The sequence below is a fragment of the Capsaspora owczarzaki genome (genome assembly GCF_000151315.2).
Source record: "Capsaspora owczarzaki ATCC 30864 unplaced genomic scaffold supercont2.2, whole genome shotgun sequence".
In the NCBI taxonomy this organism is placed as follows: Eukaryota; class Filasterea; order Ministeriida; family Capsasporidae; genus Capsaspora; species Capsaspora owczarzaki.
Genome location: NW_011887293.1, coordinates 2,447,543 through 2,473,568, shown reverse-complemented (window position 1 = coordinate 2,473,568; position 26,026 = coordinate 2,447,543). Strand labels below are relative to the sequence as shown.

General features: G+C 54.8%; 7 protein-coding genes across 7 annotated transcripts; 5 read left to right on the top strand and 2 right to left on the bottom strand.

Annotated features, from left to right (window-relative positions):
- Positions 1 to 43: 43 nt before the first annotated feature.
- On the bottom strand, positions 44 to 2,902 carry CAOG_01948 (serine/threonine protein kinase). The gene is made up of 2 exons (XM_004364759.2): positions 2,826 to 2,902; positions 44 to 1,983 (listed from the first exon to the last, which is right to left on the bottom strand). The coding sequence occupies exon 2, from the start codon at positions 1,925 to 1,927 to the stop codon at positions 335 to 337; it is 1,593 nt and encodes a 530-aa protein (XP_004364816.1). The 5' UTR covers positions 1,928 to 1,983; positions 2,826 to 2,902; the 3' UTR covers positions 44 to 334.
- A 342-nt stretch (positions 2,903 to 3,244) lies between these two features.
- CAOG_01947 (gphn protein) lies at positions 3,245 to 6,231 on the top strand. The gene is made up of 7 exons (XM_004364758.2): positions 3,245 to 3,296; positions 3,529 to 3,758; positions 3,881 to 4,346; positions 4,438 to 5,024; positions 5,138 to 5,316; positions 5,404 to 5,562; positions 5,675 to 6,231. Exons 1-7 carry the CDS (start codon positions 3,263 to 3,265, stop codon positions 6,075 to 6,077), a joined length of 2,058 nt encoding a protein of 685 aa, XP_004364815.2. The 5' UTR covers positions 3,245 to 3,262; the 3' UTR covers positions 6,078 to 6,231.
- CAOG_01946 (cathepsin B) lies at positions 6,149 to 7,958 on the bottom strand. Its single transcript, XM_004364757.2, has 2 exons — positions 7,805 to 7,958; positions 6,149 to 7,116 (listed from the first exon to the last, which is right to left on the bottom strand). Exons 1-2 carry the CDS (start codon positions 7,909 to 7,911, stop codon positions 6,303 to 6,305), a joined length of 921 nt encoding a protein of 306 aa, XP_004364814.1. The 5' UTR covers positions 7,912 to 7,958; the 3' UTR covers positions 6,149 to 6,302.
- Positions 7,959 to 8,081: 123 nt separating this feature from the next.
- On the top strand, positions 8,082 to 10,038 carry CAOG_01945 (short-chain dehydrogenase/reductase SDR). Its single transcript, XM_004364756.2, has 7 exons — positions 8,082 to 8,450; positions 8,537 to 8,644; positions 8,761 to 8,829; positions 8,904 to 9,005; positions 9,105 to 9,219; positions 9,294 to 9,386; positions 9,496 to 10,038. The coding sequence occupies exons 1-7, from the start codon at positions 8,297 to 8,299 to the stop codon at positions 9,923 to 9,925; spliced, it is 1,071 nt and encodes a 356-aa protein (XP_004364813.2). The 5' UTR covers positions 8,082 to 8,296; the 3' UTR covers positions 9,926 to 10,038.
- A 16-nt stretch (positions 10,039 to 10,054) lies between these two features.
- Positions 10,055 to 15,820, top strand: CAOG_01944 (hypothetical protein). Its single transcript, XM_004364755.2, has 11 exons — positions 10,055 to 10,109; positions 10,800 to 11,344; positions 11,459 to 11,642; positions 11,781 to 13,528; positions 13,663 to 13,967; positions 14,062 to 14,218; positions 14,326 to 14,577; positions 14,720 to 14,809; positions 14,905 to 14,997; positions 15,113 to 15,236; positions 15,349 to 15,820. The coding sequence occupies exons 2-11, from the start codon at positions 10,847 to 10,849 to the stop codon at positions 15,603 to 15,605; spliced, it is 3,708 nt and encodes a 1,235-aa protein (XP_004364812.2). The 5' UTR covers positions 10,055 to 10,109; positions 10,800 to 10,846; the 3' UTR covers positions 15,606 to 15,820.
- Positions 15,821 to 15,843: 23 nt separating this feature from the next.
- CAOG_01943 (hypothetical protein) lies at positions 15,844 to 17,476 on the top strand. The gene has a single exon (XM_004364754.2). The coding sequence runs from the start codon at positions 15,877 to 15,879 to the stop codon at positions 17,344 to 17,346; it is 1,470 nt and encodes a 489-aa protein (XP_004364811.2). The 5' UTR covers positions 15,844 to 15,876; the 3' UTR covers positions 17,347 to 17,476.
- Positions 17,477 to 17,647: 171 nt separating this feature from the next.
- On the top strand, positions 17,648 to 25,975 carry CAOG_01942 (hypothetical protein; the record flags this gene model as incomplete). Its single annotated transcript, XM_004364753.2, has 5 exons — positions 17,648 to 17,826; positions 18,182 to 18,325; positions 18,436 to 19,361; positions 19,468 to 19,674; positions 19,781 to 25,975. Exons 1-5 carry the CDS (start codon positions 17,667 to 17,669, stop codon positions 25,973 to 25,975), a joined length of 7,632 nt encoding a protein of 2,543 aa, XP_004364810.1. The 5' UTR covers positions 17,648 to 17,666.
- Between the last annotated feature and the right edge of the window lie 51 nt (positions 25,976 to 26,026).

Sequence of the window (26,026 nt, the reverse complement as noted above, 5' to 3'; positions counted from 1 at the left end):
TCAAAGTGGTATACAAATGTAGTCCAGGGGCATTCGATCGGGGTTTCGTGCTGGGCTACAGGTTTATTCATTCTCTTTTTTTGTTGTTGTTGTTGCTGTTGTCGAAGGATTGTTTGGTAACACAGTTTGATTTTCGTTAAGAAGGGGGAGGTCGGGCCAGCATTGAAGGCCACAACCATGTTATGAATCGAAAAAACAAAACAAAAAGACAAAAAGACAAAAAGACAAAAAGACAAAACAAAGCGATGAAACCAGTTAGCATGAAACCGAGGAAAGTAAACAGTCGGGGCCGAGAAGCCAAGCCAAGCCAAGCATGTTTGCCAACGAAAGTTGATCAAGCATGGGCAGCAATAAGAGGGCGCGAAACGGATCCTGCCAGAGGATTGGCCTTCTTTGAAGGCATGCATGGAACGATTTGATCGTCGAGATTCATCTTTGTGGCGGCCTGAACAGAACTCGCCGCGTGCACCGAGCGCGCAGAGCGCAGCGACCGAGTGTCAGCAGAGTAGTTGCCTCTCTGACACGAGGACCGCACCGCGACACCGGAAACTTGGGGCGCGAGCTGGAGACCGGCGTTGGTGGCCGAGCTCTCTGTAAACCACGGATGGTTGAGCGCCTGGGCAACGGTCAAACGCTCGTCGGGATTGCGGTGCATCAGGCGGCGAAGAAGATCCCGCCCGTGTGCCGAGAGCCCAGATGGCATCGGGGCTTGGCCAGAGAGGATTTTCGCAAAGAGTGCTTTCGGAGACGTGTCCGAGAACGGGTAGGCGCCACGCATCATGGTGTAGAGAATAATGCCGAGGCTGTAGGCGTCGGCTTGCTGGCCCCGGTATGGCTTTCGCTCGAGCATCTCGGGCGCGACATAGGCGGGGGAGCAGCTCGTTTCGGACGCGTTGACCAGCTGCGCCTCGTGTTCCAGCAGAATGGCCTTTTCGAGGTCAACGAGCTGGACACACGACGCGACAATGGTCGGAGAGACGACGCCACCGTGCATGTCCGAGAACACGAGCGACGAGTCCATGTTGCGCAGACGCTGGTTGCAGCTGCAAGACGGAAGGGTTGTCTTTTGCGGTTCTGTGACGGCAAACTGGGCGTGAGGGGCAAGGCGGGTGTGCTGGTGGCCGAGAGCCGAGCGAGGGGCGCCAAATCCCATGGCCCCACCAAATGGATCGGACAGCTGCGAGATGGCATCTGGTGTGGCGGGAGCGGTTTGGGCCGGCTGAGTGTGAAGGAGGCCGAGGTGCGCGCGCTGCTGACGTCCGTTGGAGATCACCTGGTGCTGATGAGTGTGAGTGAGCACAATCTTTGAGAGCTTCATGTCACCAATGACGAGGTTGATCGAGTGGCAGTGAGCGACGGTGGCGCAAATTTGCGCAAAAATGTGACGCGCGTCGTCCTCTGCGAACGTCCACCCGTGCTTGAGGAAGGAATGCAAATCCGTGCCCTGTACAGGCTGATAGACAAGTGCCATCGGCGCCTGAACGCCTGCGCCAACAACATCCACCACCGAGGCAATGTTCGGGTGGGGATTGTGGGTGAGGCAGGCGATGGTACGCGACTCGCGGCGAAGAAAGTCGCTCGTCTCTGCGACAGTGGAAAGGACGCGCGCGGGGAAAACCAATCCAGAGGCATCGTGCTGCGCAACCAAGGGTTGGGTTGGGAAGGTGGCGGGATTCAAGTTGTTGGCAGCGCCGTCGTGCAACGTCTGTGCGGTAGCAGCGGCAGCCCGCCAAAGACAGTAAGGGCCCGTTGTCATCATGGGTGCGATAAAAGACGACAGCGGGGCCATTGCCGGCGGCGACGAGGACAACGGCGCCAGCATGCGCATCATGGATGCGGTTTCATCTGGCGGGTGCAAGTGGTTTTCTTGATTTCGAAGCATAGTGCGAGCGCCACTTGGCGCAATATCCATCGGCTGTGATGTCATTTAAGGATTTCGGACACTGGCACACTATGGTTTGAGTCTGGAAGTTACTGCTCGATCTGCAGAGTGGAAAATACAAACACGAAGAAAAGGTACGAAAAGTGAGAATCAGCACGGGGCTTTGACTCGAAAGCAGCATCACAAAAAGTACTGAAATGAAACACACAAAAACACACAAAGAGCAAGACAGCGCGAAAGAGAATGCGAGACTCTGGTAGATTCACAAAGCTAAGAGATAGAGAACAATGAACGCTGAAATCAATCGGTTTTGGGGATGAAATCATAGCGTCAAAAAACCGTTATCTTGGCGGTCTTCTTATCATCTGTCGAGGCGCGCGTCTCTTTTTCTCTGAAACCACCCGACCGAGATCACACGCTGACGAGAGATTTGGGGGAAAGGGGAAAGAGAGAGAGAGAGACGAGAGAGACGAGAGAGAGACGAGAAATGAACGCTCTTCTCTCTCTTTCTCTCTCCGCTGCTGCTTTGCTCCCACCCCGCACAAATCCAAGTCAAAACCCCGCTTTGAATGCATTCATGCTTCGCACAATCCAACTATCAACCCTTCGCTGCCTTTTTGCCCGATTCCATTCAGCCTTCTCCTTCGCCGCCTTGTGACGCAACGCAAGTCACACGTTGCTGCAGTCGGTTTTTTTTTTTTTGGTGCAATTTCTCGCTTTTTTTTTTTTCCCGGTTTTCTGTGTTTCTGATTGTCGGTGCTGCACTTTTGCCTGCAGCGCTCACATTCAAAACTCTGCTGCAACGACCAGCGTGCCGAGCGTGAAACAGTTGAATGCAAAAACTGATGAAGAGGCCGAAAAAACCCCAGTGGTTTGAAATAAGTGATGACTTTGATGAAATAATTCCAGTTTTTCTTGTTTCTCGGGTTTTCGCTGGCCTTACATTACAGTGACGCAATTGGCAGTCAAGTCCAACACCCAAAAAAACCACACACTTTGACACAAACAAGAATAAAAATAAAATGGGGACTGATAAGAAAAAAAAAGAAAAAAAAAAAAGAGATGCTCGATATGAACAACAGGATGAACGAACGAACGAACGAACGAGAGCCGAGTCAAAATCTCAGATTGCAGCATTGCTTGGATCCGCCAACTCCCGACATCCTCAACCTTGGCATACAAGCACATCATGCTGATCGCGTTGGATGTTTCATGCTTGATCTGAAGAATCGCTGTTCACTTGCGGCCAATCCGAGCAGGTCCGGATGACATCAAGCGCCAACACCATCTTCGAGCAGTACAGTGAGTTTTGGCGTTGAGAATCCAATAATCCATAGCATGCTTGTCCCAGTCATTTATTCACAAAGAGTTGTCGACACAATGGCAACGGCAATGCGTGTCGGCGTTTTGACAGGTGAGCCATTGAAAGGAGCGAAAGTGATGACAAAACAGCCACAAGTCGTGATCATCCCACCCCACCCAAAAATGCTCCAAAAGCCAGCACAAACACCAGCAACAATCGAACGCATTCAACCAGGCAGGGGTTTGACGGCAATGAGGATGGAGAGCGACAGACGAGGCTTTGAACCTAACCCATTCCCTTCCCTTTCCCCTTTCCCCCCCCCCCACCTCCCTTGGTGTGCCAGTCAGCGATTCATGCGCAGATGGCACTGCCGTCGATACAAGCGGACCCAACCTGTGCGCCCTGCTGCGCTCGTCTGGTTTGGCCATCCAGCCCGAAATTCACACGGCGTTGGTGCGGGACGAGCGCGACGACATTGCCGTGACGCTCAAGCAGTGGGCAGACCAGGACGGGTTGCGTCTGATTCTGACAACCGGCGGGACAGGCCTGGCACCGCGCGACGTGACTCCGGAGGCAAGTGCGAATGCTCAGACAGCTCAGACAAGGGGAACGAAACAAACAAAACGATAGACCTGTTGTTTGACTAGTACACTTAGTACACTTACTGAACGAAAGGCGTGGTTTTTGTTTTGTAGGCAACGCTACTCGTCATTGAGCGTGAGGCTCCGGCAATTGCGCAGCTCATGCTGATCAAGTCGCTCGAAATTACACCGCTCGCAGCCCTGTCGCGAGCACGATCCGGTGTGCGCGGCAAGACGCTGATTGTCAATCTTCCGGGCAGCAAAAAGGCGTCGGCCGAGTGCTTCCAATTCATCTTGCCCATTCTCGGACACGCGCTCGATTTGATTGCCGGACATGCCAAGCAGGTCAAGCAGACGCATGCCGTGTTGGCTCAACACCCGCCGCTCGAACCTGTTCCAGCAGAGCAAAGCAGCGCCACGGGTCCCTCAGCAGCAGGTCATTCGCATGCGATCGCCGCAACGCAACAGCAACAGCAACCACAGCAACACCAACACGCACACCACCATCATTCTTGCGACCACCACACGGATCGATTTGCAAGCGATGTCTCCGACGATTGGAAGACGCTCAAGTCGGCAGGTATTGTGCCCCTCAATGAGATCTGTTGGGTGGTTTGTTGTTTTTGTGCGCGCTCTTACAGCAAAAAAATCATCCTTTTTACTTCTTCCAGACCCGGCGCAGGTTGCACGTCGACAAAGGCACTCCCCCTTCCCTCTGTTTTCAGTTGAAGAAGCCCAACGCATCGTCCAGCACGAAGCTGCCGCCCTCCTTGAAAACCTGCCTCTTGTGGAGCTCAGCCTCGTCGACCAACAGCCCTCAATCCTCCTGGGGCATGTCTGCGCCAAAGCCGTGATTGCAGCCACTCCCATCCCTGCTTTCCGCGCCAGTGTCAAGGACGGCTACGCAGTGCTTGCTGCCGACGGCGAGGGCGTGTTCGCTGTGGTTGGTGGCATTGCCGCTGGCGACGCAAAGCTCCCTGCGCCGTTGCAAAGTGGCCAGATTGCCCGCATCACCACGGGCGCCGCGCTGCCCGAGGGTGCCGATGCAGTCGTTCAGGTGGAAGATACCGAGCTTGTCGAAGCCACCGCGGACGGCCAAACAGAGCTCCGAGTGCGCATTCTCAAACGCGCCTCCGGTCCTGGACAGGACGTGCGTGCCGTTGGCTCCGACATTGCTGTTGGCGAGTGTGTCCTTGATGTCAACAGTGTCATTGGTCCGGCCGAGCTCGGTCTTCTCGCAAGTGTTGGTGTGACCAAGGTGAGGGGGTTTTTTTTTTTTGACGTTTTACGTTTTGTGTCTGCTTTTCCAGCCAATCCGACGCAATCCTTATTTTGTTCTGCTTGTCCCCCCCCCCTTTTTCGTTTTTCTAGGTCACTGCCTTTGCAAAGCCAACCATGGGCATTTTGTCGACCGGAAACGAGGTGGTCAGCATCGACACGGCAACGCCCCTCGGCCCCAATCAAATCCGCGACAGCAATCGCATCACGTTGCTAGCTGCTGCGGCCGAAGCAGGTCTGCACGCCAAAGACTTTGGGATTATTCAGGACGAGTAAGGAGGAATTCGACAGCTTCTGTGGTGACTTCGTAGGATTTGTTCCGCCTTCACTCTGGCTTGCTTCAACTGCATGTTGGTTAGCTTTGAGGTCATGGCTTTGCGCATCAAGCAAGTGTTGAATGAAGTGGATGTGCTGGTCACGACAGGCGGCGTCTCGATGGGCGAGAAAGACCTGCTCAAGCCTGTGCTCGATTCTCTGGGCGCGACGTTGCATTTCGGTCGCGTGTACATGAAGCCCGGGTATGCAGAGCGTGACGATTGTACTCGGTCTCGTGCACGGGTGCGTTGAGACAATGCGCTCAATGTTCTTTTTGCCCTTGTTTTGGCTTGTTTCAAACTTTTCCACACACAGCAAACCTACAACGCTCTTTACGGTCAAGCACAACGGCCGCAGCAAACTCATCTTCGGACTGCCCGGCAATCCCGTGTCGGCTCTTGTCACCTTCCATCTCTATGTCGTCCCGAGCATGCGGCAAATGGCCCGCAGTCCGCATCCGAACGCACCAATCGTGCGGGCAGAACTCGCCTTCCCGCTCAGACTCGACACGCGACCAGAGTACCACCGTGTCACTCTGACGTACAACCACCACAAGGGCAAATTTGTGGCTGCTTCGACGGGCAGCCAGTGCTCCAGTCGGCTGCTGAGTGTGCGTAGTGCCAACGGCCTTTTGATTCTGCCACCACGCACCACAGCGCTCGCAGACCTGCCTGTTGGCTACGAGGTCGATGCCATGCTGCTTGGACATGTTCTTTGACCTCCTCCCAAGCATGCGTGTCAAAATGAACACAGTACAAACCAGAATGCACAAAAAAAGAAGAAAAAAGCTTCGTTCAAATGTTTTTCTTTGTTGTTCTTGTTTGAACATTTTCAACACTGATCCAAAATCAAAAACTCAAACAACTCGCACAAGAAAAACTGCGGGGGAAGCAAAAAAACAACAACGAGAGCAACCAAAGTGGCTAGACGTGTAAAAGGGTTTTTACACGGCGGCGAGGCCGGCAACAATGCCATCCTCAATGCCGCACTCGTCGTTGCCGCGCTTGATCCAGAAGAAGCCAGCCTGGCCCCAGGAGGTGCCCCAGGAGTTGGCGACAATCCAGTAGGGGGTGGTGCCATCGACGCCCCAGCCGACAATCTTGACAGCGTGGCCGCCATCGAGGGCGCCAGACTGGTGCGAGTAGACACCCGAGGTGTACGAGAAGAAATCGTCATAGACAGAGAAGGCAGCCTCAACGGGGCCGTTGGCGAGGATCTCAGACTGGATGGCAGCCATGTTGTTGGCAACCTGGTAAGCGGTCTTGGCCTTGTAGAAGGTGGCGGTGGCGCAAGCGGGGGTCTTCTTGCCGGTGATCTGGCACGTGCCAGAGTCGCCGTTGCCAGAGGTGTAGGGGTAGCAAGTGTCAGTCACGACGCCGAGCGACTGCATGTAGTGCCAAGCGTTGATCGGGTAGCCGCCGTCGCAGCCGTAGTCAGTCGAGTCGCACGAGACGAGGTCCTGGGGGGAGAGGACGACGTTGATCGAGTTGTTGGAGGCAATGGCAAGACGGTCGGAGAGAGCCTCGGTGGCGCCGAAAGCCCAGCAAGAGCCGCACTGCTGCTGGTCACGGATGGGGTGGATGGAAGCGGGCCACTGGGTGCGGGCGTCGAACGAGGTGGGGATGGCATCGACAATAGTGTCGACAACGGGGAACTCACGGAGCTTGGTGCCCTTGGGGAGGAGCTTGGTGCCGAGCAGGCCCTTGATGTCCTCGCGGGTCTTGCCAGCGAAGCGGGGGTTGACACCGGCAGTCCAGCTACAAAGAAGAAGAACAAGAATCAAGCAAGCAAGTGAGAGAATGAAGTGCGTCACGAGTGGAGAATTGAAACGAAAAAAAAAAAAATCATCAAAATCAAAATCATAAGGAAAAAAACAGAAGGCAAAACAACTGGAAAAGGAAAGACAAACAAAAAAGAAAAAAATTAATGAAAAAAAAAAAAACAAGTGAATCACGAGTTCAGTGGGTTCGGCGTGATGCTTTCACCGCAAGAAACGAAGAACCACAGCGAATGAGGCTGCGACCGCCGCCAACTCGCAGAGATAAGAAGCATTGCGACAAGAGCACAGAGAAGAAGAAGGCACAGGCAGACAGCGCCAAGGGACAGGAGCAGAAAGCAGAAACGACAAAGCGGAGAAAAATAAAAAAAAAAAGAAAAAAAAAGATCGCGTTATTATTTTTCAATGACAGTGGCTGTTTTTGCGCCTCCAAGCCACAGCCACAAGCGTTCACGTCACCGCGCCACACGCAAGCAAGTGACACGAGTGTCAGTGTTGAGAGTAGCGTGCAGCCCGACGCCGCGCAGTTCAAGGAACAAGGCGCAAACCAGTCTCATGACAATTTGGAAAAAAAAAAAAGTCACGGGTCGAAATTCGCTTTTTTTTTTTTTGGATAAACAACAAGCGTTCACAACAAACGCTAGAAGAGAGAGAGAAGAGAGACTCACCCGACGTTGGCGTTGTTGATCTGGTCGATCATCTCCTGCTGGAGGATGAACTCAGCCGAGGCGACAGCGACGAGGCCAAGGAAGGCAATGACGGCAACAGCGCGCATTGTTATTCAACAAAGAAAAAAAGAATGAGCTCTTTGCTCGTCCAAATGCGGACGCCTTAAAAACAACAAAAAACACAAATAAATACTCATAATAAATAATAGAAATTCGATGGGAGGAGTAATTCAAAATAGCAATCACACAAAATAGAAAACAACACATTCGTGATTGAACAAATCATATGCTTTTGTGGAATAATCAAATTACAAATCAAAAAATTGTGGATGAACTCGAGTTTTGTTGCGCATTTTCGCAGTGACTGCTTGCTGCTTGCTGTTGATGCTGCCTGACGAGCACAACCTTGCTGAAGCTTGAAGGGGAGCGGGAAAAAGCCAAACTACCAGCCAAACAAACACAAAAACCACAACCACTGAACGTCATTCACAGATGGACGGATTGGAGAATGATGACAGTCAGTTCTCTTCTTTCGATCGTCGCACACACACATCAGCAAGAACGAACATGCAATCCATCAAATCTGCGTTGCTGGGAACGTATTCGTTGGTCACCCAGATCTTCACTCCGGCAAAGCAGCCCACTGGTACTGTCCTCTCTGCTGTAGACTTGTGCTGTTTGCACCGCGCAATGGACTGGCACCAAATTGCTGGAACTCGTTTTCATTCACAGGTCTCGTCCCGCTCGAGGGCCGCGTCGCCATCGTCACTGGAGCCAACATTGGCTGCGGGTTTGAAACGGCACGGAGCCTCGCTGGTCTTGGCGCGCACGTTGTGCTTGGTGAGCGACGAAGAGTTTCAATGTGTCGCGCTGCTTCTTGCTCCTTGCGGCTGTTTCGTCACTCCGCGCCACGTCAGACCGCTCTTCTCACTTGCATGTTTTGCCATCGCTTTCAGCTTGCCGTAATTCCGAAAAGGGCGAGGCAGCCGTTCAAGCCATTCGAAGCGAATTTCCTTCGAGCCAAGGTTGTTTCCATCTACCCATTCTCAGTCGTAACTTTGGACCACTGACTCCGTTGTTTGCTTCGTTGCCCAACCAGTGGAGCTGCAGCTTCTTGATCTGCAGTCGCTTGCATCCATCCGCGATTTTGCTCAAGCAGCCAACAAGAAATTCCCCAAAATTCACCTTCTGGTCAACAACGGTACACGCGCGCGAACACACACACACACACAACAGGCATTGAATCCCCACAGTTTATTTACTCACACATTATTGTTATTGCCCTTTTTCTTCCGATCAGCCGGTGTGATGGTCCCTCCGTTCGGTCACACCGCTGACGGCTTTGAAACACAGTTTGGCACCAACTACGTCGGACCTTTCTACCTGACCTTGTTGTTGCTGGACAACATTGTTGCGTAAGACGAGGTGCAGTCTCTTCCGCCAATCTCGGTTTGGATGTCGCTCATGTCGCTCGTGTCTTGCTGTGCAGAGCGGGAACGCCCGAGCGTGTTGCCCGCATTGTCAACGTCTCGTCCGCCGCGTACCATGGAGGGTCGATCAACTTTGATGATCTCAATTCCGAGTAATACCGCTGCTTGATTCTTGCGTAGAGAAATTAAAAAAAAAAGAAAAAAAAGAAGAACCTCATTCTGCTGACACGCTCACTTGTTCCCGATCCTTCTGCCTCTCAGGAAATCGTACGACCGACTTGGTGCGTACGCCCAAAGCAAGCTCGCCAACATTCTGTTCTCGGGACAGCTGCAGCAGCTGCTGACTGCACGCAAAGCCAACGTTGCCTCGCATGCGCTTCATCCTGGCGTGGTGAACACGGGCTTGTACCAGCACCTCCCCCAATTCCTGCAATTTATCGAGCGTCCATTCGCCAATCTCCTGTTCTACACTGCGGCGCAAGGTGCGTACTCGTCCATGTACGCAGCTGCGTCGTCCGAGACCGAGGCCGATCGCGGTCTGTTTTACAGCAACTGCACCCGCACGCCTCTCGATGCGCATGCCACCAATGCGGCAACCTCCTCGGCCCTGTGGAAGGCCACTGTCGAGCTCATTCGCAGCAAGGGCTTCCAGGTCCCCGCCGCCGTGGCCAGCGATTCCTCTGTGCAGTGAAAAAGCGCGTTTCGGCTTACTCAACAAACGAGGTTTATTGAGCGAGCACGACGCGATGCATCCATTTTGTGTTCCTGTTGTTTGTTTCCAATGCAAGCCATGTTGTGTCTCAGATTTTCAGTCTTGGATTTTTTTTTCTTTTCTTTTTTTTTTTTCTTTTTTTTTTTTCAAAAACCCTTTTTTTGTGAGTTTTTTTTTTTTTTTCTATTTCTGACAATGTGTTGACAGTGGTTTTTTTTTTTTGTATCCCAACTCGTTCGTTTTGGAGCCAAACGCACCCCTCCCGCGTGGTCCCGTGGCACCCCAAGCATCCGCGCCTGTCTTTGCGGCTCGTGTGGATGTCGTGTGGCCGTTGCGGCTCGAGCTGGTCGCGGCTTTTAAACAAACCGGCACGACAAAAGCTTTTTTTTTTTTTTTTTTGTGTGTGTGATGGTTTTTTTTTTTATTTGCTGGCTCGCGCATCTGACTGGCAGACTGGGATGGTCGCACCGAGACTGAAGAGGAGGTGCTTGACTGGATGCGTACTGTCAGAAGCGAGGAGCCGAGGGGCGAGGAGGAGGAGGAGGAGGACGAGTGGGGCTCAAAACACGTCGATGCCCCAAAAAAAAAAAAAAAAAAAAAAAAAAAAAAAAAAAAAAAAAAAAAAAAAAAAAACAAAGACCGCCACAACATTGCAAAAATCTGCTTTCTTCCCATTGTTGCGCTGATGGAGTTGGGGATGGGAGTAAAGGGGGTTGGGGGTTTGAGAGTTTGGGGGCAAGGGGGTTAGGGGTGTCATAGGACAAGTACATCGACACCTCACGCATTCATGCACTTGCGACAGTCGCTCCTGCTATTCCCGTCGTCTTACTCACATCCAGCAACGTTGTCTCAGTGCTGCGTGTTGTTTGTCCAGTTTTGTACAAGAGCAGCAAGAAGGACATGTCGTTGTTCAAGAAGGCGGTGGCTGGAGACGCGGCGAGTCACGGCAACCTCAACACGATTGGCGCCGCCTCGTCGGATCCGACGTCACCATCACTGCACCATCGCACCTCGATGGCGTCACTGTCGTCAAAGGGCAGCAGCTCACAGCTGGACGATGCGACGAAAGGCGGCGTCCCTCCCAGTCTCGCAAGCGCCGTGGGCGGATCGATGCGCAGCCTGGACGGCTCAGATCCGGATATCGCGGCGCGCGGACGCCTGCAAAGCAAGAGCAGCCAGGCGCGCATCGAAAAGCGAGCGCTCATGACCCCGTCTGCGACTCGCAAGCGCGGGACGGTCAAGTCGTCCAACAGCTCTGCGTCGCTCACGCCCGGCGGCAAGACGACGGGTTTGACTGTCCGGCGCCAAAAGAAGGCGTTGCACTCTGAACTCGAAAAGAAGATTGTTCGTGCCAACAAGACGCGTCTTGCTCTGTTCAAGTTTTCCTATCCGACCAAGGTTGGAACCCCAATTGTGCACCTGTTTTTGGCTTGCAGGGGTTCTCTTGGCTGCACACTTTTTTTTGTTCTCATTCTTTCCCCCCCCCCACCTTCGCCTTTGCTCTCAAACCAGGATCTCGTGTTTCGTGGCATTCTCAAGGTGCACTGCAAGGAAGGACTGACCGAAATGGCGTCAAAGTGTATCCAGGTTACGTCGGAGAACATTTGCGCCGATATTTTGCCAGTGCTTGCCGAAAAGTTCCAGCTCCAGAACGACCCTCTCAAGTACAGCGTGTTCTTTGGCCTCAATGAGTCGGGTACGTATCGATAGTGATGACGATCTTGCTCGTTCCGTTGGTTGTCGAGTATTCATTCACCTTTTCACCCTCCTCCCCACCGCTTTCCGCGTTTCTTCCTACCCCCACCCCATCGTTTCCCCCGCCCCCATCGTTTAGACGCGCGATGCCTGGACGACAATGAAAATCCGCTGATGGAGGAGCTGCAGGCAGCTCTGGATCCGCTCACGATGGAAAGCATCTTTTACCTCAAGCACAACCCGTCCAAGAAAATCACCACCTCGGTTGCTGCACGCGCGGCGCAGGTGGGCGGACTGGTCGCCGACGATGCACTGGACACGATGGTCATCCACGAAGATGCGACCACAATGTCGACGCTGACCTCGATGCGCTCGCGCTACTTCCCTGCGCAGCGTGATTTGCAAGTGAGCTGCAAGGACTTTATTGCCAGCAAGCCCGACCTGCGCTCCCAACTCCAGCCCGAAGTGATTGCACAGCTCACACTGGTGATTCGGTCAGTCAAGGATATTCTGGTTCTTGTCGACACCATTGTGGCCGGGTTCCATGCCAATGTGAAGAGCGGCATCGCCAAGAACATGGAGTACCTCTCTGCGTCGCTGGTGCGGCTGGCCAACGCCGGCAAGCGCCTTCTTGCAAACGAACTGAACAACACCAGCGAGGTTGCCAGTGCGCTCGCTCTGATTGAAGGCTTCCTTCGGGACCTGCCCAGCACGGTGCACAACGCGGCTCTCATGTCGAAGGTCCTGATGGTGGCTGGCATGTGCAACGAACAGTCGGCCGACCGCGTTCCTGTTGCCTTGCTGCACTACCTGATGCGCTGCATGGCCGAGGAGCTCAAAATTGTGGCCGCGGGAGTGAAGGACGCGTACAAGTTTGCCACCGCTGCTGTCGTCGCTGCCTCGGAGCGCATTGTCGAGGCCGTGGAGCACACGCCTGCCTACGTCCTTTTCGACCCGGCCAAGAAAGGCCGCATTACGGCCGAGAAGGAGAAGGTCGCCAAGGCTGCCGAGCGGCTCGTGTTTGCCACCAAGATTGCATCGGGCATGTGGCCGACGGACAATGCTCCGTACGATGTCGTCTCCACCTGCGTCCTGCTGACAACCCCCATGATTGCCTTTTTGCAAGTCGCCAAGGCGGAGGGAGTGTTCAAGGCCAGCACTTACGATCTCGACCAGCTCCGCGACATTCATTTCGACGCAGACAAGCACATTCAACTGGCCGCCCTTTCGACACCCAGCGAATCCAACCCCACGTCCCCCAACCCGTCCAACCGCTCTTCCATGAGCGACGCAGCAGCGGCGGCCAATCGACTGGTGGTCAGCGATGCGGAAATTCTCGAGAACAATGTCAACTCGGCCATCATGGCAAGTTTAAATGCCTATGCCGATGCTGTTCGGCAGGCGACTGCGAGCCTGGTCGAGCTGACAGTGGACAAAAAGACCGAGCAATACGAAGAGCATGTTCGCGTTGCTGAGGAAGTCTCGCGGCAGTTCCGCGAAGAGTTGGAATCCTTGGAAACCTTCCGCATGGCAGAGTATGCCCAGCATGCTGTTGAAAACGGCAAGCGGCCCATCCACGTCCTTCTTCACGAGGTGCTGCTGACATGGCGTCTTTGCACAGCCTTCTGGCCCCCGCCGGACGCGAACGAGCGCTTTGTCGCGGCCCTCCGTGCGCTTGCTGCCCACTTGGATGCGGTGCTCACCCCGTTGCGCGAGTACATTTCCGACACGACCCGCCGCGTCGAGCTTCACCAGCAGCACAAGCTCGAGCAAGATCGAAACCGCGAAAAGATTGCAGAGATGAACCAGCTGTTCAATCGCTCCAAGCTCATTGGCCAGTCCAAGGATTCGCCGAGTGCCAGCGGTGCCGTGCCTCGTGTCGTTACGGTGTGTTTTGATTGTTTGTTGTGTTTGCGATTTTGGGAGGTGCCGGCATTTTGGTTTCTCCTTCACACCGCTCACCTCTTCCGCTCTTCCTTCCGCTCTTCCGCTCTTCTGTTTGTTTTGCTTACTGTGAACAGGAGGAAGAGTTTAACAACCTCCTCAAAAAGCAGCTCGATGAACCTGGCATTGTGTACGAGGACAAGACGCAAAAGACGGTCCGTGGTGGCCCGCTCGACAAGCTCATCGCCCGTCTGACGTCGCCAAGCAAGCCAGATCCCGTCTTCCTCGACACGTTCATTCTGACTTACCACTCCTTCACCACGCCCCAGAAGCTGCTTGACGCGTTGATTCTGCGATACGCCGTTGACTTCCCGGTCAACACGCTCTCCGCCGAGCAAAAGGACATTTACAACAAGCGAATTATCATTCCCATCCGACTGCGGTATGTAGCAGGTTGCTGGTGTTGTGGGTGGAGATGTTCCATTTTTTGCAACACCATTCTCACTTATTTTTTTGCGTTCTTCATGTATCGACAGTGTATTCAACGCCCTCCGTGCGTGGTTGAACAAGTCCTTTGACGATTTTCTGGAAAATCCCACGCTTGAAGTGACCTTCTCGCGATTTACGTCAACCATGGCGGATGATCTCAAAACCGCCTCTACCCAGCTCGAAAAGCTTTTGAAGCGCTACAAGGTGAGGTGGTTTTTTTTTTCGTTGCACATGAATCTGGAGTGTTTGCTCAATTCATTTTTCGTACGTTTACAATTGTTGCTCACCGTTGACTTGGCTTTTCTCGTCAGATTTACGGCCCCGTCAAAGAAGAAACCCGCGCGGCTGCCAAAAACCCGCCAAAGTCCATTCTTCCAGCAAACTTGGCATCGTTTACGCTGCTCGACCTGGATCCCATGGAATTGGCGCGCCACATGGCCATGATTGACTTTGAACTTTACAAGAAAATCCAACCCAAGGACTGTCTCGATCTGGCCTGGAATAAGAAGGAGCTGCAGCACAAGGCTCGCAATCTCTTGGCAACCATTGATCGTTTCAGCAAGGTAGGCTGAGTTGTGGGGGGGGGTGTTGTTGTCTGGGAGGCACTCTTTGTTTTTTTGTTGTTTTTTTTTTTTTTTTTTTTTGTTTTTGTGTTTGTTGCGAGATTTTCATTGGCTCATTTTGTGTTCTGGGCGGGTTGTGCAGGTTTTGTCGTGGGTCGTGTTCACAATACTCTCGGAGAAAGACTTGCAAAAGCGCGTGGCTGTTTTGCGCATGTTCCTGCGGACTGCCGAGGTGAATTACTGACCTTGTTGTTGTTGGTGGTGGTTTTCCTGTGTCGCATGGCTTGACTGACACACACACCCTTCTCCTCTGGATCGCTATGGCAGGCCTGTCACGAGATTCACAACTTTTGCTCGTTGTTTGCCATCATGGGTGGCTTGGAGACGGGTCCGATCCATCGTCTGAAGAAAACATGGGATGTAAGTGTGAAAAGCATGGTCTGGACTTTGCGCGTTTTTGATTTTCCACCCCTTTCCTTCACTTTTTTTTTCTGCTTCTTGCCCTTCTTCTCACCTTCCTCACCCTCTGTTACAGCTCCTCACCGCCAAAGAGAAGGAATTGTTTGGAACGCTTTCCACACTTGTCTCCTCGACGTCCAATCACGCAAAGTATCGCCAGGAAATTGAGTCGATTGAGCCGCCCTGTATTCCGTTCATGGGTATGTCTCGCTTCCTTGCTTCTGACTGTATTTTTCAACAAGGTTTCCCCCGTGTTTCTCACCACCACTTTATGATCACCCGATCCTGGTCGGCCACTTCTGCAATCTCTAGGCATCTACCTGACAGACCTGACCTTCATCGAGGACGGTAATCCAGACTACCTGCCCCAGCAGCCGACCGTGATCAACTTCCGCAAGCGCTCGCAATATGCCAACGTGATCAACCGGCTGCGGCAATATCAGCACATGCCGTACAACTTTGTGCTGGTGCGACAAGTCGGCGCGTTTGTTAGTGAAATCGCCACGGCCGGATCCGAGGACGAGTACTATGAGCTGTCGTTGCAAGTGGAGCCGCGAGAGGCGTCGTGAGTGGACGTGCCGTCTCCTTCCCGACTTTTGGGCTAGACCGCTAGCCAGACTGCGTGTATTCTGTTTTTGCGTCGGTTTGTTCGGTGAAAGTTGTCGAGCGTTCTTTTCTCCTTTGATTGAGCTATTGTGTATGCTTTCGTTGTGATAACTTATTGGGTTTGTGTTGTGTTTTGTTTGTTTGAGCGAAAAAAAATCTTGTGCAATTTCGTCGGCAGCACACTTTTTTTTTTTTTGGTCATTTTCCCTTCAATTTGTTTGACATGGTTGATGCATGACATCGGCACCACTCGACTGTCAACACCAAATCAGGACCAGTCAAACTAATCTTGCTTGTTGTTGGTGGCCAACCAAAATGCCGCCGCTAAAACTGCTCGCATCCGCATACTCGTGCCCGCCGTCGCCCCCGCCGTCCGCCAAGCTGTGCACGGACTGTGCGCGTAACGTGACGCAGTTCCATCGAGCTGCGGCAGGCATTGTCGAGGTTTGCGGCTCCGCATCCGTTTGTGGCCCGTCCTCGCTTAGCGGCAGTAGCGCCGCCGTGTTCGTGTCGAGCGCGGCTGCTCCTCCGGACGACTGGGGCACCAGTCCGCTGTTCTATAGTGTGCAGTACCGCCACGCAGAGTGCTTGAACCTGCTGCTCCACCGGCCAGAGTGGGCGCGCGGGCAAGTCGAGCACGGCGACTCGGACGGGTCGACACCGCTGATGGTGGCCGCCCGCCGGGGCACCGTCGCCTGCGTCTCCACCCTGCTCCAGCACGGCGCTGCGCTGGAGACGCGAGACAGCCGTGGGCTCAACGCAGTGCACCACGCAGCCACGCGTGGCAAGGCCGAGGTCCTCGAGGTCCTGCTGCACCACGCCCTGTCGGCGTTAGCACGTCTCCTCGACAATTTAGGTAACAGCGCACTCGCGGAAAACGTCGTCTGCCGCGAGCAACTCCAGCAAGAGGCGTTGCTGCAAGCAGGTCAATCGAGTCTTCCTGACGTGGCACAGGCCATTGCGTTTCATGCGGAATTCCCGCTTGCTGACGACGCGGCGCTTGAGCTTCTTCGATCGGGCGCCGCATCCCCAACACTGTCCCTTGCACGCGCTTCTCGCACCAACATGTGTGGAGTACAAGATGGGCACTCGGTGTTTGCCAGCAAATCGTCGTCATCATCATCATCATCATCATCAACGCTCAAACGACAGCAGGCCGTTTTTCACACCTTGTACCTCGCCGATGCGCGGTGTGCTCAGGGGAAAACCCCGCTCATGTATGCAGCATCGTTTGGTCGGGAGCACGCATGTCAGGTATTATTGCAACGGCATGCCAGCGTTGAGCTGGTCGACAAAGATGGCAACACTGCAGCGCACTACGCCGCCCGCGCCGGAAAGCTTGGCTGCGTCGTGCTTCTCGCGCAATTTGGTGGCTCGGTGCATGCGCCCAACCTCCAAGGCGAGACTCCACTCCAGCTGCTCGAGTCGCACGGCATATCCGTCTATATGCCCCCCGTTTCGAGTCCGCACCTTAACAAGAACGCTGCTGCTGCTGCTGCTGCCGCTGACACTCCCGATTCGCCTGCAGTTGCTCCATTCCAGACAGGCGCACCACACCAACAACCTGCTGCTGTTCTGGTGCCTGAACTGCGGCGTAGAATATCCTCGCTGCGCCGACTCTGCTGGAGTTCGATTGTGTCCCACCACCTTCCCGTCTCGCTCGATGTCACACGCACGATCGTTGTTGGCATTCTTGAGCAATGATGTTTTGGACGGGGGTTGCCGACCGAGCAGAAGAGCTCGGGCACGCGTACATGTAGATCATCAAAATTGTTCCCCGTTGTGAATGTTTTCAAGAGTTTTTCTTAACAAGTGCTCTGAGCGCTGCAGTCCATTTTCTATTTTTTGTTTTCATTCATTCATTCATTCACTCATTCATTCATTCATTTTTTTTTCTTCTTATTCATCTTCTTCATTCACTTGCAGAGTACAGAGAGTGCAGAGTACCAAAATCTGAGCGCGGCTTTTTTTTTTTTTTTCTTTTTTTTTTTTTTTTTGTTTGTCTGAGCTTTTTATGATAGAGAATGGCGACCGTGTCCGACCTGCCCGTCCTCATTGTGACGTGCGTGCTGTCTGCACTGTGGGTTCTCTACCTGCTCTACTTTAACTCGCGCGTCTTTGGTCTCGTTGCAACGCGCCTCATCCGTCGCCTGCTCAAGTCAGACCAGGACTCGCTCGTCATCGGTCAGTCCAGTGTGAATGAATGGAAACGCAATGCCATAATGCCATGCAATCGCTTTTCGGATCCGTGCTTCAGTTGGGGGGCCCCCTTTGCTGCTCTTCCTTTGTCTGTGTGACAATGTCTTCGATGAGGGGGGCCTGGTGCAATGGTGGTGTGGATGCGACGAACCTTGCTCTGGTGGGGGAGACGAACGGCGCAGCAGGCCTCGCTTCCCCTCCTTCCGTCCACCAACCCCCAAAACCCCAGCCACCTTCAGTCCTCAAGGGGTGGGTGGGGAGGTTTGCATTGGACTTCCAAAGTACCACGTTGCTCGGTGGACTTGTCTGCATCGTCTCACTCTCAGCTGCTGTCCAACAGGTGCCGTCTCGTTCAATCTGCTTGGCGCCAAAATCATGTTCAGCGAAGTGCGGTACACAAACAACGACCTGTCGCTGCGCATCATTGATGGCAGTATCACGCTGCGCTACTGGTTGTGGGACTATCAAAAGACGCTTGGATCAGGTGGGGGCGAAATTTTTTGTTGCTGCGGCGATTTGCTGCCAAACCAAAATGTTCCGAACAACTTTTGAATGCTGCTGACTCGTCGTTGTGTGTTGTTGTTGACTCGCTAGTGGTCAAGGACAATTGCCGGTTGTCGTTGGAGCTCAACGGTCTCCAGGTGCACTTTTACAACAATAGCAAAAATTACGACCGATTACGAGACATGCTGGCTCAGCGCGCTCGCCCACCAGGCACCTCTGCAGCAGCTGGAACCGGTGGATCCACGCCTGCCGCTTCTGCTACTAGTGCGACGCCAGGGCGAGTAAACCCATCACAGACACATCCAGAGCAAACGGCAGTTCCAATGACCGATCCGGACGTGTCTGTCGACGACGTTGTGCCCCAGCCGCAACCTCGACCAGCGTGGCTAGAGTACATTCCTGCGGTGCATCTGACTATACTACGAGCATGCATTGTCGTCGGCAATCCTTTGCTCAAGTCTCTCGCCTCGTTCGAATGCCGCGAGATTACTGGCGTCCACACCACGACCAAAGCCCGCTCGGCGGCCGACATGTTCCGCTGGATCACGCGCATGAGCGTCCAAACGTGCCGCGTTCGCCTCATTTCCAACACGGTGCTGTGGCCTCGCGATTTCGATGGCCGTGTCATTTCCACTCCAACTGCTCGTCCGAGCATGAGCGGTCGCGAGCGCCAGTTGGTGAACAAGGTCATTCTCAAATCTTCCGAAATGAGCATTGACTATTTTGTCGACGTTCCGGGTCTTGTAACAGATGTCGCAATTGCAGACGGCACGCCTCCGCCCCAATGGGGAATCAACATGACGTTCGTCTCAGAGACAGAGCTCACCTACAGTCCAATTGACGACAAGCAGCGCTCCATGCTCCAGCTCTTCTTTTACCCGTGGAGCTATGACGACCAGCAGCCAACGCCGCCTCTCAAACTCGGAGATTTACGTCGCTATGAATCCCTTGACGTACGATTGGCATTCGGCGAGCAAACACGCGTGCTGATGCCCTTTGGCTACCGAACGTTTGAGGTAAAGTTTGAGTCGTGGTATATGGTTGTCATGATCGTCGAGTGGTCATGCTTTGATGCTTGTGTTGCTCACCAAATTCCGTCTCATTGCAATCGTTCCACCGCAGGGCTCGCAAGTCAAAACAGATGCAGATTTTGGCACACCTGGCAAGGCCATTACTGTTCAAGTAGATGGTGGCTCGAGTATTGAATTTGAAGTCCCCTGGATTGTCGGGCCGGAAGGCTACACGCACGTCATTCAAGCGCATTTGGCAAACATGTCTGTCTCAACTACTTTGCCATTTTCCTCGCTTGTTTCTAGTCGAGCCATGAAAGTAAGCTCCCTCTCGTCGTTCGTTCCCTTCGTCATCTCGTTTGATTTGATGTTGTCTCACGAGATTTTGTAACGCCCTCACTTGCTGTTGTGGAAAACCTGTACAGATGCGCGCCTCAATGCATGTCCCACTCAAATGGAACGGCCATCAGCATTGGATTTTCGATTTTGCCTTCCATGAAGTCCGGATTTTCTACCTGAGATCGCAAATCCCGTTCTTGACAGACTTGGTCAACGATTGGGGCGCCGAGCAGCCAGTGGACTTGCTTCACTTTGTTCCATATACGTACTCTGTGAATGCAGTCTTCCGAAATTTCAAGCTCCTCTGGTGCCTCAACGAGCGCAATATTATCAATCGGCCAAACGATTTTGACGACAACGCCTTTGTGAGTTTGGAGGGACCGCAGCTCAACTTTTCGTGCGTCATGCCGTTCACGTCGTACAAAGCGGCTGCGACAACGTACACGTTTCATGTCGACGTGGATGACCTCGCGCTGCGCCTTCACCTGCCACGCTCAAGCACCATTCGGCAGAACATCGACGATCCCGAGATGATTTACTGGTCGCTTGGCATTTTCACCGTGAATGCGTCCTACCTGGTCCACTCCGAGTATCATCCGTCGGCCACAGACGTCCTTGAACTGGACTTTGATGCACGCCACATTGTGCTCAAGCTGTTTGGCTTTTTCGTCCGCTATGTACTGTTTGTCAAGGACAACTATTTTGGTGTGGACAACAACTTTACCAACCTCGAGCAGTTTCAAGCAAATTTGCTTCGTTCGACGCGCTCCTTGGCTTCTCCCACGCCTGACCTGCCACTTGCAGCCGGCGCGCTCAGCGGTGACCCTCTCCTGCCCCCTCTGGATGTCAACTCGCTCCACATTCATGTCGGAGTCCACATTGCGGACGTTATTTTCGAGCTGCCTGTCAATCTCTACACGCTCCATCCACTGTCTCCGATCATTCGATGCCCCGAAATTACGCTCGAGGTCATCAACACCCACGATCACATGAGCTTGGAGCTGGATGTCGCACCCCTCACGCTGCTCACTCCGAGCGCAGAGTTTGTGCTTGATGCTGCCAAGACGGCCAAGATGCAGACGCGCGCTGCTGCCAATGCCAGCATTCGACGAGGCTCCGTGGTCGCGGGCTCATCGTCAGCCCCGCCAAGTGCTGTTGGCGCTGGAGGACTGGCAGGCCTGGACGAGCCCGCAGCGCACAATCAAGTGCTGCTGCCCGATTCCATGCAAATGTACTCTCCGGGCAGCCTGCACATTGGCGGCCTGACTCTGACAGGGCATCGTTTGTACGGGCCGCTGCCCCTTGCCGAGACGTTTGCTTCGCGGTACTGCATCAAGGTCGGTGAAATTACCGGATTTCTGTCCCTCCCGCAAGTTGCAAGCGCAGCGTCGTGGCTCGACTCCTTCCTGTACCACATGAAAGACAAGGAGAACAGCGTGTGGGTCGGACCTGTCGAGGACGAGGTTGACTTGATGCACACCACGCTCGACCTGTCGACCAAGCAGATTGGTGTGTTTTTGGTCGACGGGGACAACTGTTTGCATTTGCAGCTGAGTCAAGGCGCTTCCGTGCTCAAAGATTCGCTCGTCACGGCAATTTCGAACGACAAGCTGCGCATCGACCTACCCGACGTGCTTGTTCATCAGCTCATGTACAAGAACCACCCGCTCAAGGTTGTTCGGCCGCCTCATTTATCATCTAAACTACCACAACAGCAACAGCAACAACAACAACAACAACGGCAGCCGGGAAGAGCAACCGGGACTCTAGTTACATCACCCACCCTTCCTACTCCTTCTGATAGTGCTCTGAATGAAGGTGTACTGCCGAGCTCCGCCCCAATGACTGCTGCCGCCGCTGCTGCCGCCGCTGCTGCTGCTGCCACCTCCACCCCCACCCCCACCCCCACCTCCAATACCAGTGTCAGTGGTCCTGCAGATCGTGTTGCAGATCGATCCCAGCAGCTGGCCGGTGTGTGGGCACAAGTCGGATCGTTGTCCACGTCGTTGACCGTGACGCTGCTGGACAAGTTCCCGACCTGGCGTGAAGATGCTGCGACTCAACGTGCCTTCCTCCTCGCCAACGACGTGCATCACCGCGCCTTGCATTACCTGTGGCAAGATCCGAAAAAGCTCGCTCGACGTGTCCGGCGGCTTCAGCTCGAGCGAGCGGCGGCCATTGCCGCTGCAGCCGCAACGTCGACTCTGCACAGTGCCAAACTCGCTCCAAGTCCGGCACCGCCATCAGCACGCTCGCGCAAAATCTCAGCCGCCGTCATTGCGTCCACGTCAAAGCACAGTCGACATTCCGGCTCCATGCGGGAACTTGCTTCGAGCAAATTCGGCCGTGCGGCTTCCTTGATTGCCCTTGACGATGCACTTGCCACGGGCCAGGACCCAGCGTCTTTGCAATCCCCGAAAATTTCACCAAATCGCGCAGGCCAGTACGCCTCGCACGCCACTTTGCATGCGGTTTCTTCTGCTGCGGTTGGGAGCAGCCGGACTCGGCTCCCAAAGTCCAGCATGCGCACGTCCCGCTCGAAAGTCAAAAGCGACAACGACAACGACGACGTCAACGACGACGATGACAACGACGACAACGACGAAAGCGACTCGACGAACGGCGTGCAACCGTCAGACGTTCCAGATTCGCCGCGATCGCCAACCCCCTCGCGCACCGCCAAAGATGCCATCCTCAGACGACGCAGCCTGATTTTGGACACGCGCACGCTGGCTGCTGCTCGTTTCGAGCATGCTTCCACAGAACCGAGCAACAACAAACGTCACTCTTCCCGTCGAAGCAGCTCCAGAGCACGCAGTCGGGAGATGCTGTCCCGTGCCAGCTCGAGTAGCCAGAGCGACGACGAATCCAAGTCGTTCACCACGTCTTCGCAGCCACAGCAACGGCGTCTTCGAGGCCATCCCTCCTCACCGACGCTGAGTAGCAATCATGCGACTGCCAGTCCAGCACCACGCCGCTCTTCTGTGCACGCCGAGCCGTCCCATTCTCCTTCTCCTGCTTCTGCTCCTGCTGCTGAGACAGATCGGGCCGCGCCACCTTCGAAGCAACTTGCCGCCCCTAAAGGCACTCACACGCGCGCCAACACGCTGGAGAATGAAGCCGCCCAGGCCAAATTCACTCCGTCACAAGTTGAGTTGCGGGCATCCCGCGCGTCCCTGACCGCTGGCTTGGCGGCAGAGTCCACCTCGCCCTTTGATCAGCCGCATTTGAACACTGAAGGAGGCGCTGTGACCACCGCGTCAGTGCACAGCGACCAGTCTGTCAAGGACGAGTTGAGTGATTCTGACAGCTTCCATTCGGCTGTTTCTTCGCTCGCTGATGCGACCGAGTTTGGCGAACCGGGCGCCTACCACGAACGTGGTGCTTCGCTTGAGCAGGAATCTGCTGCGGCCAGCACTGCGGCGTTTCGTGATGCAATTGCAAGGCTTGATTCGCAGGCATCGCGCCTTGGCAGCAACAGCTCTAGCAGTTCTCGCAGTACCGGGTCCCTTCTGGATTCGAGCGACTCTGGGCTCTCGGCCGATGATCTTCACATTTTGGGGCGCGACACGGAGAGCTCGGCGTACTCGCTGTCGGGCTCGGATGAAACGGACAGTGACGGCCACCACACGACCGAGCGCTTTCACTCTCGCCGGAATCAGAGAGACCTCCAGAACGACGAGAGCGATGCCCGCGACGACGACAGCGACGATGACTTTACCTCTCAAGGCTCGACGACAGAAGACTCGGATTCGGGCTCAGACGACCAATTCCCGCTGTCGCGACGAAGTGCGTCGGGTGCTGCTGCCCTTGCAAGCACCTTCGATGATGGCACAGAAGATGTCCATCCTGTGCGCTATGCGCGACGAGCGCATCAGAAGCAACGGTCTGAAATCGACGGCGAAGACGACGACGAAGGTGCGTTTGTTGCGGCGAACGAGTTCTTTGGTCACGATGGCGCGGCGGACGGCGCGTCACCCTCGGTGACCAACTCGGACACTCTTGCTGATGATTCCGGGCCGTTGCATGACTTTGCGGGCGGCGCTGCTTCGAAATTGGCTGCCTATGCTTTGCAGCAACGACTGCTTACCGCTTACTTGCCGTTAGTCAACACGTACAGCATGCGAAAAACGGTGGTCGATTCCGAGTTTGACGCCGGCTACGCAGCTCCTTCGCTTCCGTTCCTGGTGTGCCACAACGTCCGGGCACGCTCGAGCGTGCCCCCCGTTGTTGATTTGGGGCGCCATCATCCGCCGTCTGGAGAATTTTTGCATCCAGCTTGGCTTGCGGCCGCTGCTGCTGCCGCTGCTGCCGACGGCGATGCAGACGAGGACGAGGGGGAACCGGAAGAGGCAGGTCACCACCCAGCCACCGTTTTCCCCGAAGAAGCGCCAGAGCTCGTCGACGGCATCAAATCGTTGCACGTTCCGGACTGGACGGCCGTCGCATTTGATGCGCGCGATCTGCAGTCTGTACGCGCTGGCAAGGCCCACTGGCAGTCCAATGTCCACCAGCCCTCAGACGCGACAGAGCTTTCGCCCGATGCCTCACCTGATAGTGTCCTCGAACAATCCATTCCTTTCAAAGGGCTGGCTGCGTTCATCCGCGCATATCATCAGGGCTTTGCTTTGACTGCGGTCAAACCGACTTCCTCGTCGTCTTCCACCACCCTGCCGCAGCCACGCGACTCGGCCCCCATGGCTCGCGCGCCAATGTCGCTTCGCGGACGGCCAGCTGTTGCAACCATTGTTCGTTTCCACCAGTACACGCGGCTCTTCACCACGCCGATGCTTCTCGCGAGTGTGCAGCAAATGGTTGACTCGATGACGCTGCAAGCGGAAAAGGACCCCGAGGTGATTCTGGATCGCTTGTTGCAGCATTACATGGACGATGTTGCTCGACTGGGCAAGCTCTACACCACTTCCCGACAGTTTGCCATTACACTTCCGGGTTTTCAAGTTGAAGCGCTGCAGTCGACCGTTCATCCGCGCAGCTTTGCCTCCACTGCCCTGCGATTCAACCCGCTCCAGCCGTCCGCCGTCCCGGAGCTGACCACTGCCGTCCCGCTCGTGGTCGATGCCGGAGGTCTCGATGCAGCGCGGCCCTTCTCCATGTGCCGTTTGGTCCTGCATAGCGGGCAGCTTTCTGTTGGAGCCAACTTGTTGACGTCGAAATCAGCCGTGACAAGCCCACTGCATGGAGCGACAGGCGCCAAGCACGCCAACCTTCGTCGCGACACAGCTGTGTCTTTCGGAAATATTCCACAACACGCCACCCTTGCCATCACGGAAGGCACAGGCTTTGTCACTTTGGAGTCTTTACAGTGTCAAGTGCGCGAGGTTGCCTGCCCGGTCGGCGTTGCTTCTACTTCATTGTCGGATGCGCGCGTGTCGGCAGCCGCTCCAGCGCCCAGCGCTGTCCCGCCCGCGGAACCTTTGCCAGATGCTCCCATCAAAGAACCAGCCGCAAGCAGCCATCGCCGCGTTCATGAGACTCTGTCCCAGAGCACTCTTTGCGTGCCTTCTGAGCGACTGCTGTGCTTTGGTGCAGAGAAGGCGGTTCAAAGGGTCACGAGCGCTCGGAGCCCACTCGTGCGCGCCGCTCCGACTCTGTTTGACCCGTTGAACGCCAAATTGGGTGATGACGATGCCTCCAGCCACCAGGAATCTGTACCCGAATCCGCGTCCGCAGGCGCTGCTGCTGCTGCTGCTGCTGCTGCTGATGCTGATGCTGGAGCAACACCAGCGACCGATGATGACGCGACGGTTCGCTTTCCGTCCTTCAATCCATTTCCACCTCAAGAAACACGCGTGCTGGTTGAACTGGCAATTGGGCCTGTCATGGCGTTGGGCCATCGGCGCTCTGGCGTCGCCGATCATTTTTCGGCGACTGTCCGCCACATTTCAGCCATTACCGTGCCGAGCACGCTGCCTCTGCTCCTTGCGAGTGGCGCCCTGTACGCTCACGCGTACGACCGACTGCAGGTATCCCTGAATCGCTACTCGAATCAGTTTGCGAGCGACGGTCGAAGTGTTCTTCTCGAGCTTTCCCTCCTGTCTGCTCGCTTGCCCTTGCAACGCATCGATCCCAAGCGCTTCCATGACCAGTGGCGGGTGTTTTCCTACCGAGTGTCCAACGAGATGGGGTGGCGTCTGCTGATGCACCTTCGGCTCTGTCTGCTCATCTGCGCGTCGCAAGGGTCTCGCCGCCTCTACGCACGGTCAAAGCCGTTGCCTCTTCGTGAAGCCCTTGCGTCCTTTACCAACAACATGGCCTCTTGATGCAAGTGCACGCCGAGGCTGATGCGGCCAGCTCGGTGCGCGAGATTTTCC